The sequence below is a fragment of the Mesocricetus auratus genome, unplaced genomic scaffold (genome assembly GCF_017639785.1).
Source record: "Mesocricetus auratus isolate SY011 unplaced genomic scaffold, BCM_Maur_2.0 Super-Scaffold_100046, whole genome shotgun sequence".
NCBI classification, from domain to species: Eukaryota; Metazoa; Chordata; class Mammalia; order Rodentia; family Cricetidae; genus Mesocricetus; species Mesocricetus auratus.
The window spans coordinates 2,209,260-2,221,540 of record NW_024429223.1 but is presented as its reverse complement, the minus strand read 5'-3'; the positions used below and the strand labels follow the sequence as shown (position 1 = coordinate 2,221,540).

Below are 12,281 nucleotides of genomic sequence, written 5' to 3'. Positions count from 1 at the left end.
GCCACGGCTATCACATAGACCAGGTAGACCTTGAACTCACTCACCGGGACGCGCCTGCCTCTACCTCTCCAGGGCTGGGATCGAATGCGTGAGCCACCCTTAATCAGATTTAATATTTAGACCTCTAATTTCTTTTCTTCCGTGAGGGGGGGTCTCACTAGGTCGCCTGCTGGCCTTGAACTCACCCAATAAAGCCCTAGTAGGACCTAGAACTTGTGTTCCCACCTCAGTCCCCTGAGGAGGAGCGGGGGTGACGGGCCTGCACCACCAGGCTCAGAATGTGGCTGGTAAGGGAACTTGGCACAGAGTAAGCCAAAGCTCATTCTGTTCCCCACAGAAGAGACAGAAGGGGAAATGAAACTCGTGTGGAGAGCATCATGTGAGGACCAAGCTCTGCTATTCACTTCATTCTCTTACTCCTCAAGGTGCCGCTGAGGCAGATTCTAGGCGCCCCCCACCCGGTGACATCTCCACATGTAACTTTTTGTTTTAGATTTGTTACTTATTTTTTAATGTGTGTACATTCGTGTTTTGTTTTTGTTTTTGCCTGCACATATGGACGTACTGTGTCCTCAGAGGTCAAAGTAGGGCACTGAATCCCCTTAGAACTCAAGTTCTGGGTGGTTACAAGCCATCGTGTGAGTGCTGGGACTCGAACCTGGGTCTTCTGCAAGAAGAGCAAACGTTCTCAACCAGCTGCTGGTAGAACCCAGCCGCGTCCCCCTCCAAACCCTGGGCGGAGGCCGAAGGGATGGAAGTCCGTCAATCTAGAAGGATCTTTGGAAGGTCCCACGCAGGGTTGTGGGGTGGAAGGATTGGATGCGGGCAGTAAGGCGCGGAGCCGGCCCGCGGCTGTGTGATCGGCTGCTCCCCGCGCTGAAGCCCCCTTCTCACACCTGCGAATTGGGGCGGAAGGACAACACCTTGGAGTAAGAATTAGGTTCGTGTTAGAGTGAAAGGCTGCTGTCTCCACCACAATGGGTCTTGTGAGGCTGTGAGGAGGTGACCCCTGCCCGCTACTAAAGCCCCTCCTCCCTGCGCTGCTTCCTCCCAGCCCCCACCAGGGCCACTGGAACTGCGGAAGGTTTATTTTCTGCACAAGGAATTTCACAGCTCAGGAGGCGCTGGTGCAACAGCCGAGACCACAAAGGTGTCTGGTGTCCCTGGCCACTTGCCACTCCGGTCCTGGTCTGGCTTCTCCAAACAGGAAGCTAGGACAGGGTGGGTCACCCTCTGCCAAGAACCCCTCCACCGTGGTTCAGGTGGCTCAGAGCCCTATAATGGGCCAAGCAGAGAGGTCAAAGTGCTGGGGACCAGTTGGGACACAGGACAGTATCCCAAGGCCCAGGCAGCAAACATACTAATCGTATAAAAGAATACAAACACGCTGTGGTGGTGCATACTGAAGCAGGAGGACCACCAGGTAGAGGCTAACCTGGGCTACATACTGAGATCCTGTCTCCAAAAGACAAAGTGGGCTTAGCGGTAAGGGTGCTTGGCCGTCGGGCCTAAAGACCTAAGTTCAACACGCTGGACCCACACAGTGAAGATGATGGCCAGCTCCCCCGAGTGGTCCTCCAGCCTTCCCATGTATGCCTTGGTATGGGTGTGTGGTCTCTCACACACAGAGTAAATAAAATATAACAAACAAAAAAAAGTAAATAAGAGCCGGGCATTGGTGGCGCACGCCTTTAATCCCAGCACTCGGGAGGCAGAGGCAGGCGGATCTCTGTGAGTTCGAGGCCAGCCTGGTCTACAGAGCGAGTTCTAGGACAGGCTCCAAAGCCACAGAGAAACCCTGTCTCGAAAAACCAAAGGGAAAAAAAAAGTACATAAGAACCGAGATGGCCAAGTAACTACGGAGGGAGGGAGGCAGATGACAGAAAATGCTGTGAAGGTGACATTGGAGCCCTGTGCTTCCGAACAGGGAACAGGGAACCAGTGCTTCCATCACCTGGGGATTGAAGGCAAGGGCGGGGGGGGGGGGTGTCTGGGCAGGAAGTAGGGCAAAGGCCCCGAAGCGGTGATGAGCTGGTGTGCTGGGGGTGGGGGGAGCCGGAGGACCGTAGAGTGGGCGGAGACCTGGGAAGATGACGTCAGAGTCGCAGCGGGGGATCGCGGGAAGGGCCCTTTTGAAACCCGGCACCTCCGACCCCCAGAGTGGTGGGATACCAAGGTACCCTTTCGACTCGGATGTAGTTTGGAGGTTTCTATGTAGCCTTAGCCAGACCCCCTTCACCCCTCCAGGCCCCCTTAGGTGCTGGCTCAGTGACCTCCAGTCCGAGGGATCGCAGATGTAAGAAGTAGGTCCCTCGGATGTCCCAGCTCCGTCTCCTCGAGAACTCAATAAGGTTGACCTCCATAATTAGGGAAACGGAAACTGGTCCCCCAAACTGTCCTCCAAGTCCTCTTGTGTATCCAGAGATGACCTTTCTCGGAAGAGAAAGAGGAAAGGGTTCCTCTTCCATCCCAAAGAGTCTGGAGAAGTCGGAGTGACCCAGGCCACTCCTCGGGTGCGCAGAAGCCGCGGAGCCACCGGAGAGGCCGGTGGCCCGGCGCCTCCCGGGCCGCTGCGGCAAAGGCTGGGCAGCCAGCCGCGCCCTCCCCCCGCGGTGATTCATCCCGCCCCCTCCCGCTCCCTCCTCCCTCCTCCGGCTCCCTCCTCCTTCCCGGGCCGCCGCTGCAGTGCGCAGGAGCCCTCGGTCCGCGCCCCAGCGCCAGGAGCCCGACCGCGAGCTCCAGAGCTGAGTCCGGAGCCAGTCAGGGGTCGCCGCAGCCTGGATGCGCCCTGTGGCGCGAGCGCACGCAGCATCCCGAGCCTCCCGCCGCGCGGCGGGGATGCCCGCTCTCCGGGCCCCGGGGCTGGGCCCCCCGGCGGTAACCGGAGCGGGGGGGGCGCGCCCCCCCAGCCGCAGCTGCCGCGCCCGCGCCCGGGCCAGTCGCCTTCGGGCCCCAACGCCTGTCGCCGCGCTCTGCGCACCCGCCGCCCTGCGCGGCCATGGGGACGCTGCTGGCCCTCGTGGTGGGCGCGGCGCTGGGTAAGTGTTGCTGGGGGACACGCGCCATCAGTGCTCGGGACACCCCCGGCCCGCGTGGCCCGAGCTCGACAAGTCCCTGCCTGGGAAGTTGTGCACGGGGTGAGGTCGCTGGGGTCGCGGGACCCCGGACGACACGGGAGGATCCTGGAGATGCAGGCGATTCTCGGGGAGGTTGGGGCGCGGGGGGTGGGGTGGGGGAGACACTTGGCACGGAGGTGGGTCTGCGGGCGCTGGGCCGGGGGCGAGAAGACGCGGAGTCAGCTGCTTGCCGAGCCCCGCAGGCTGCAATGTGACACCCACAGCCGCGTGAGGGGTGGGGGAAGGCGGCGCCCGGGAACTGGGGCCCGGAGAGACAAACCCGGAGGGATGTATACCGCGGGGAAGACTCCATGCATGCCCTGGACGTGGAAATAAACCGAGAGACTGAGGCAGACAGGGACATCGGAGCGAGAGAGTTAAGAGCCTAGCTGGAGCCAGAGCCAGAGAAACTTGAGAGAGGTGGAAAGATCTGGAGAGAGGGCACGGAGACAGAGAGGCAGCCCCCGGGGGGGGGGGGGCAGATTGCCTGCCAGATGGGAGTCTAAAACAATAACAGTAATAGTAACGGTAAGACATGCAAAGGGTTGGAAGGCAGAGTGCTGGGATTTTCAGACACCCCTAGGAGGCATAGATATGGGGGAGACTGAGGCAAAAGGCCGGTGAATCGGAACCCTTGGACACTAGGAGATAAGGAGGCTGGGGGACTCGGAAAAGACCCATAGCTGGGATGGATGCGAGACTTGACTTCACCTGCCAGCGAGTGGTGGAGGCAGGAGGGTGGAGGAGGGACCCAAGGGCCTGGAACTCAGGGGTGAAGCCGAGACTCCCCCCAGGCTGGAAAGAACTTTTAACTTGGGGTGAAGGTCTTGAAGTGAGGGAGTCCGTGGAAAAGGGGACAGGGCGGGCTGGTGACGACCGGGAGGGAGTTGATCACAGAGAGGTTGGGGGAAGAGTCAGCAGGGCTGGAGTGGGCCCTCCTCTCAACCCACGGCTGGTTCTGCAGACCAGTTTCGGGGTGAGGGTGACATGGAATGCTAGGGCCACTGCGTAGAAGGCTGTTGGCTTTTGAGGACCAGGGCACTTCAGTGGAGTTACCCACCACAAGGACACCCTGCTTCCCGGGGAGCCTCCAGAGTGCATAGTCTACCTAGGAACTACTAGGAACAAAGATGCCTATTCTACCTAACAGGCAGGGGAAGGGAAGACGGGGTAGGGGGTGGGGGAAACTGAGGCCCCCAGAGGATGGGTGACTTGCCAAGGTCACACAGCGAGCGGGAGTCAGGGATGGTTTTGGCATCCGCCGTTTGTGAAAAATGGTGGAAAGGAAACAGATGGTTTCTCTGGGGCAGTGAGCCCGGTGTTGCCGAGGGTGGCAGGTGCCTTCCCTGAATCGAGCCCGCCCGCTGTGTCCGCAGTGTCCTCAGCCTGGGGGGGCTGCGTGGAAGTGGACTCCGAGACCGAGGCCGTGTATGGGATGACCTTCAAGATTCTGTGCATCTCCTGTAAGCGTCGCAGTGAGACCAGCGCAGAGACCTTCACGGAGTGGACCTTCCGCCAGAAGGGGACAGAGGAATTTGTCAAGGTGTGTGTGGGTGCCTGGGCTGGGCTGGCATCCAGGAGATGGAACCAGCAGCGCTGGATCTCAAGGCTGTTTTGCTTGCTAGCTTTATCCCCGTGTTACTTTTAAAGTGCTATTGCTAAGTAGCTCAGTCTGGGCTCTCACTCCTGGCAATCCTCCTGCCTCAGCTTCTCGGGTGCTGGGATTACAGGCATGCACTTGGCTCGTGTGTGTGCTTTGCTAAGGATGAAGATGGAGTGTGATGGTGACCTGCATTTAAGTCCCCACTCCACAGACGAAGGATCCCCTTGGGCAAGTCACTGAGCTTGGGTCACAGTGAGGGGCCATGGTCTCTGCCCCACATTTTAAAAAATTACCTGTGTGTGTGTGTGTGTGTGCGCGCGCGCGCTTCATGCCATGTGTGTGTGGGTCAGAGCACAACTTGTAGGAGTCCATTCTCTCATACATGGGTCCTAAGGATGGAACTCGCGCTACCAGCGCGGTGGCAAACACCTTCACTGCTACGCCATCTCGCTGGCTCCAACCCCCTAGGTTTGCACGAGGGCTGAATGAGTTGACGCAGCTGGCATATGGCAGGCAGGGAAAGAAACGTCGCTGGGATTATGTGGCAGCAGCCGCAATGTCTTGGGCTGTCACAGAACAAGCTCAGAGAGCAAAACTTTACAGTGTGTGTGTGTGTGTGTGTGTGTGTGTGTGTGTGTGTGTGTGTATCTCGGGGCTAGGACAGCCAGGGGCTGTCATTACCCCAGGTGAGACCTCAACCTCCTTGATCCCTCACTGCCCAAAGTCAAGACGCCTGAGCTGGGGACATAACTTAGTGACAGCACTTGCCTGAAACCCACCAGCGAGGAACTGGGGTCAGGGCTCAGCAATAGAGCCCTTGCCTAGAATCCCCCAGTGAGGGGCTGGGGGTGTGGCTCAGTGGTAGAGCTCCTGCCTAGAATCCCCCAGTGAGGGGCTGGGGGTGTGGCTCAGTGGTAGAGCCCCTGCCTAGAATCCCCCAGTGAGGGGCTGGGGGTGTGGCTCAGTGGTAGAGCCCCTGCCTAGAATCCCCCAGTGAGGGGCTGGGGGTGTGGCTCAGTGGTAGAGTACTTGCCTAGAATTCCCCAGTGAGGGGCTGGGGTGTGGCTCAGTGATAGAGGCCCTGCCTAGCATGTGCAAAGGTTACAATACCAGAACCACACACACAAAAAAAGAACAAAACAAAGGATTCTGCTCCCATGCATGCATCATCTGTCCCGGGAGGGGTCAGGATGGGGGATGGCATGGGGGTCACATTTGTGGAAGACAGTGACTTGTGTACCCCGCTCTTCGCCGACCGCCCCAAGATCCTACGCTACGAGAATGAGGTGCTGCAGCTGGAGGAGGATGAGCGCTTCGAGGGCCGCGTGGTGTGGAACGGTAGCCGGGGCACGAAGGACCTGCAGGACCTGTCCATCTTCATCACCAACGTCACCTACAACCACTCTGGAGACTACGAGTGCCACGTCTACCGTCTTCTTTTCTTTGACAACTACGAGCACAATACCAGCGTCGTCAAGAAGATCCACTTGGAGGTGGTGGACAAGGGTGAGTGAGTGGAGGGACAGATGGAAAGACGGACGGGCAGGGGACCAGCCCGCAGCCCCGGGGCACCCCCTTTCCGGCTCCGGAGTCTTCACGGCTTCAGCCCCTGGGAGGTCCAAGCCGCCTTTTCCCCCCACTCTGACAGGTGTCTTCCTCTCTCTGAGCCCCAGGGTTGTCCCCAGGGATTATCGTATGTGATCGTATGTGACTGTGAGTGTCTCTCAGGTGAGGTCACACAGGGAGGGGCTGGGGCCTTATTAGCGATCACAATGGGAGTGGCAGAGGTCTGTGGTGTTTCTGCCAGGAGCCAGCGTCTTGAATTTAGCTGCCTTGGGCCTCTTCCTGACTGAAACCATCTTGTTTTTTTTTAGTTTTGAGGCAGGGTTTTGTTTTGTAGCCCAGGCTACCCTCCAACTCCTTTTTTTTTTTTTTTTTTTTTTTTTTTTTGGTTTTTAGAGACAGGGTTTCCTCTCTGTAGCACTGAATGTCCTACCTAGAATTCAGTCTGTAGACTAGGCTGGCCTTGAACTCAGAGATCCGCCTGCTTCTGCCTCCCGAGTGCTGGGGCTAAAGGTGTGCGCCACTGCTCTGGGATAGACCATCTTCTGATCAGCATCTACTGGAATTTTCCAGAGTTCCGTGTCCTATTTTCTTAGAAAGCCAAGAAGCTATTCCAAGCCTGGAGGCAGTGAAGGACTCTGGGAAGTGGGTGCCTGCGGGCTGGCGAGCACATCACATCTTCCTGACTTGGCGCCTTGACCTTCCGGCTTCTTAAAAAATATATATATCCCCTGCGGGACCCTCCCACCAGCATCTGGGGGAGGGGCTTCGCCACCCCCAATTTGTGGACCTCCCCGCCCCCGAGGCCCAGGCTTGGGAAGCTGAGATTCTGTCCCCTGACTGGGTTGTGGATCGGAACCCACCCCTGCCTGGGTTAACAACCCCCGAGGCCCAGAAGGCTTCTCGCGTGCACTCCGTGTTCCATCAGCCAGAGTCTGCAGGATCTTTTTTTTTATAATTAGCTTTTTTATGCTTCTCATCAACGCGGTACAGAAAGCAAGTGAGAGGCGCACCCGAGGGAGACACGGGGACGTCACCGTGCTGGGTGTGGAGTGGGCGGTGGGCCCAGAAAGTGAGTTTTGCCTGCGTGGACTAGGTTCAGTAGAGCCAAGGCCAGGGCGAGCCAGGCCTCACAAACCCCAGCTTCTGAGCTCGGGAAGCTGGAGGGCGGGGCCCTGGCTCAGGCCACGCCCACCGTAAAGCTGGACCCTCTACGGGCCAGTCATAACTCTCGGGAGCCTGCACTGCAGAACGCAGAGCCCTTTCTGTTGAGCTCACGTTTCCAGAAGAATCTAGCATGTTCTAGTATGTTCTACGTGCCATACCGCAGTACCTGCTGCTTTTAATTTTTTTATTATATTTTTATTTCTTTGTTGTGGGAGGCAAATGGCGTGGGCGTGGCGTGGCGCACAGGCGGAGGTCAGAGGCCAACCCCGAGGAAGTCGGTTCTCTCTCCTTCCACCATGTGGACCCTAAGGATCAAACTCAGGTCGCCAGGCTTGGCAGCAAGTCCTAACCCTGCCGAGCCATCTCAGCGGCCACCGTATATTGTATTATCTTTTTGGTATTTACTTACTTACGTGCCTATTTTGAGACACGTTATCCATTACGTAGCCCAGGCTAACCTCAAGAGTTGTTCTGTCTTCCCAGACACAGGGTTTCTTTCCTCTGTGTATCAGCCCTGGCGCCCTGGAACTCACTCTGCAGACCAGGCTGGCCTTGAACTCAGAGCTCCGCCTGCCTCTGCCTCCCGAGAACGCTGGGATTAAGGGCATGAGCCACCACCCTTGGCTGGCCATGCTAGGGCCTTTTTTTAATGTTTTATTTTTTTATTTATATTCTTCTGGGGCTTTTAAAGACAGGTCTCATGTTACCCAGGCTACTGTCCAACTTGCCATATAGCCAAGGGTGACCTTGAACTCCTTCCTGTACCTCCCACGTGCTGGGATAACATATGTGTGCCACTTCGCCGGTTTTATTGAGTGTTGGGATGCAAACCCAAGGTTTCCCGGAGGCTAGGCACGCACTCTGCAAGCTGAGTGCCTACTTTAGGATTTTTTTTAAAAGATTTTATTTATTTATTACATATACACCAGATTGAATATTGTAGATGGTTGTCAGCTACCATGTGGTTGCTGGGAATTGAACTCAAGACCTCTGGAAGAGCAACCAGTGCTCTTAACCTCTGAGCCATCTCTCCAGCCCCTACTTTAGGATTTTTGATGCAGCCCCACCCTCTGTAGCCCAGGCTGGGTCGAGACTCCTGCCTCGGCCTCCCAGGTGCGGGGACTAGAGGTGTGGGCCACCTCGCCTGGCTCCTGCCGGGTCTGGTTGTTATTCTCACTCCATCTTGGCTGTGTTCCTGGCATCACCCATTGGTAGCTCCCTAAACACACTCGGAGTCACATCCAAACACAGAGGGATGGGTGAAGGGTGTGGAAGGTGTCAGGCTGCAGCCGGGCACCACAGGGGACACAGTAACACCCTGGGGAGGATCTGACCCTCAGAGCAGCCAAGGACTCTGGCCCACAGAAGGGCTGCTGTGTGAACCCACAGTGTCAGAGGATTCCCAGTGTCTCTGGCCCGTGGTGCATCCCTGCTGAGGCTGAGAGAGAAGCCTGGGCTGTAGAGAGAGTTCAGGGGCTGGAGGGATGGCTCAGCCGTTAAACGCTAGGCTCACAGCCAAAAACATAAGGGAGAGTTCAAGGCTAGCCTGGGGAAAACATGGCAAGACCCCCATCACAGAATGAAGAAACAGGAGCCGTGGCTCAGTGGTAGAGCTCTCTGGCCCAGCAAGTGTAAGGCTCTGCCTGGGTTCAGTCCTCGGGAAAGACGGGGCTGTTCAAGGAGCCACCGTCCCTCCGTGTGACCAGATTGGCTCTGCTTCGGCTCACCTGTTAATGTGAGAACCCCCGAGGTTTCTCCTCCTGAGGTCCCCCATGACTTGAAGACAGCCTGGATATTCACCAGCTTGGCTACGGGACAGGACTGTGCACTCTGAACAGTTAGTTATGCCTGGGGCCGAGCCCCAGCTCTGAGCCCATCTTAGCTGTGCGTCTCTGGCTCAGCACCAAGCTGTCTCTGGGCCTTGGAGTCCTTGCCTGGGGAAAATCGGCTGCAGATTAAAAAAAAAAAAAAAAAAAAAAAAAGACAACCAAATGGAATGTGGTCAAGGCATGCCTTAACTCTCAGCATTTGGAGTGCAGAGGCATGAGGGTTATGAGTTCAAGGCTGGCTTGGGCTACATAGGAAGTCCCTGTCTCAAACAAAGAGAATTTAGCAGAGCCAGGTAGAGAGGGGTCACTCACGGCATGGGTAATGCCTGATGAATGAATGAATGAATGAATGAACGAACATGCGGGGGAGCATCCAGTCCTGCACCCTGCCCCCCCTTCCATCGGATCCAGAAACAGCAGCAATGTCCAGGCATGGTGGCAAGCATAAGTCTTGAAGGAGAGGTAGACCCCACGGACCAGCAGGGGTGGGGAGGGACGGGGCGGGGGTGGTGGGGAGGAATGAGATCCGGGCTACCAAGGGGGCCAGGGATGTGGGGTGGACACCAGCCAATCCGGTGAAGGACATGTGCCAAAGTGTCTTTCCCTTCCAGCCCCCTGGCTGGACACGCTCCCTTTACAGTTTAAATTTAGGCTCTGTGAAAGGAGGCTGGAGAGGCAGGCGGAAAGCGGGAGGCTTTTCCCGCAAACAGCCAGTTCCGAGCAGCGCTGGCCGCTGGCCCTCCTGCTTGCTCCACGCTCTTCTGTTGCCTCTGCCCAGCAACTCTCGAGTGTTTCTGTGCTCCTCTGACAGAGGGGCACCGAGAGGGGAGTCATTTGCCTGAGGCTACTCAGCTAATACAGAGCAAAGCCAGAGCGGGGTGGTGGCAGCCGGGCGTTGGTGGCGCACGCCTTTAATCCCAGCGCATGGGAGGCAGAGGCAGGCGGATCTCTGTGAGTCTGAGGCCAGCCTGGTCTACAGAGCGAGTTCCAGGACAGCCAGGGCTGTGCAGAGAAACCCTGTTTTCAACGAGAGAGAGAGAGAGAGAGAGAGAGAGAGAGAGAGAGAGAGAGAGAGAGAGAGAGAGAGAGAGAGAGAGAGAGAGAGAAGCAAAGCCAGTTCCAACCCAACAATAGACCCAGAGTGGCCCCAATTACAACAGTAATAAGAACACCCACTGAGACTCGTTGACAGGCTGAACACTGTCCCTAAGGAACTGGTCTTTTGTTTGTTTGCTGTTGGAGGTAACAGAGGCCCAGAGAGGCTTAGTCACTTTTTCAAGGTCACACAGCCGGCAGAGTTGAGATCTGAACCCCAGGGCTTTTGATTGGCAGAGTCACAGTCTGTTGGCACAGTGTGCACCCTCCAGATTGTCACAAATGCCACGGGGAGGCTGGTTGACACTATCCCCAGGCCCGCCGGAGCACCTTGTCACTGGCAAAGTAACTGTGATGCCTCTAGAAACCAACACCATTACCCCCTAGCTCGCGGCCCCGGGCTCAGAGAGGCTCAGAACCGCTCGCCCGAGCTTATGCAGCAAGCGGCCCACACCCTGGGGTTGTTTTGCCCCCTAAAATACCCTGCCCGGCCCCTGCAGCCAACAGAGACATGGCGTCCATCGTGTCGGAGATCATGATGTACGTGCTCATCGTGGTGTTGACCATTTGGCTCGTGGCGGAGATGGTGTACTGCTACAAGAAGGTTGCTGCTGCCACGGAAGCCGCTGCGCAGGAGAATGCGTGAGTGGGGCTGCTGGGGTGGGCATCTGTCACTCAGAGCCAGAGACCAACGGAGCCGCTGCTCGCAGATGAGGAAAACTGGAAACACGGGGGAAGGGGGGGACGGGGACACACCAGGCAGTAAAGTCAGGATTCGAACCCAACCCAAGTCTTTTGGTAGCCTCCACAGATCCCTGAATATCACAGAGGTGCCCCATGGTTACAGAGAGGCCCCTCACTCACACTCGGGGAGGGGGAAGGGGAGAGGGGCCCCACCCAGCCCACCCCCTGGCCTTCTGTCCAGTGTCAGCATCCCTGCAGGTCTGAGATGTCAGGGATACTGGCTCCAGGGGTCACTGTGTGCCTCGCTTTCTCTGAACAGCTCGGAATACCTGGCCATCACGTCCGAGAGCAAAGAGAACTGTACAGGCGTCCAGGTGGCAGAATAGCGCTGGTAAGGAGGATGGATGGAGTGACCTGGGCATGGCCGTCCTGGAGGGGTCGGGGACCTGCTCTCCGAGTCTCTGCGTCTCACCCTGCAGGCCCTGGACTTCACCTCAAGGAAGAGCCAGCCCCGACGGGTGCCCTCGCCGCCACCCCCCCCCCCCCTCGGCAGTGGGGAATCAGCCCCTGATGGGCATCCTTCCCGGCAGCTGGGGGGGGGGGTCGGGCCCTCCGCCGGCAGTGGGAGTCGGGCCCAGCGGTCTCCCCAACCTCATGGTCCTGCAGAGGAGCCACCCGGGTGGGAGCGGGCGGGGACTGATCCCACCTCACCCACCGCCTCCTGCCCACCCTCCACCGCCATGCATGATGGGTGAAGCAATATGGCCGCCCCACCCTGCTTTTGCTGCCTGTCTTTGGGGGAGGGGGCGGCGGGGGGGAGGGGGCAGGCCCCACCCACTTTTTTTTTTTTTTTTTTTGCTGATTTGCACATAGGCCACTTCCCAAATGCACTGCCAGGCCAGCCGGCCCCAGCCCTGCTTGACGGGGGTCAAGAGGGGTCGGGACAGGAACAGTCGCGGGCAGGGGGCTCTGGGGCCTCCTCTGCCCTCCGCTTCCTCCGGCTGGACCTGGGGTCCCCTTCTCTGTGACACCTCCTAGCCCCGGCCCACCCGCCCTCTCTCACCAGCCTCCAATTGTGGTCTCCTGGGAAGGGCCTCTTCGGCCTCCTCTCTCTTTACAGACGTAGTTTTTGTTCATGAAATAAAGATTCTTGGACTCAAGTCTCTTCTCTCTCATTTAGCATCCTCAGCCCCACCCCGTCCCCCCCGTCCCCAGCCCCAGGCC

The 12,281-nt window shown here is 57.8% G+C and overlaps 1 protein-coding gene across 1 annotated transcript; it reads left to right on the top strand.

Moving 5' to 3' along the window:
- The first annotated feature begins 2,678 nt into the window (after positions 1-2,678).
- Positions 2,679-12,217, top strand: Scn1b (sodium voltage-gated channel beta subunit 1). The gene is made up of 6 exons (XM_005081783.4): positions 2,679-3,038; positions 4,493-4,659; positions 5,985-6,225; positions 10,874-11,015; positions 11,377-11,448; positions 11,537-12,217. Exons 1-5 carry the CDS (start codon positions 2,999-3,001, stop codon positions 11,441-11,443), a joined length of 657 nt encoding a protein of 218 aa, XP_005081840.1. The 5' UTR covers positions 2,679-2,998; the 3' UTR covers positions 11,444-11,448; positions 11,537-12,217.
- Positions 12,218-12,281: the final 64 nt, after the last annotated feature.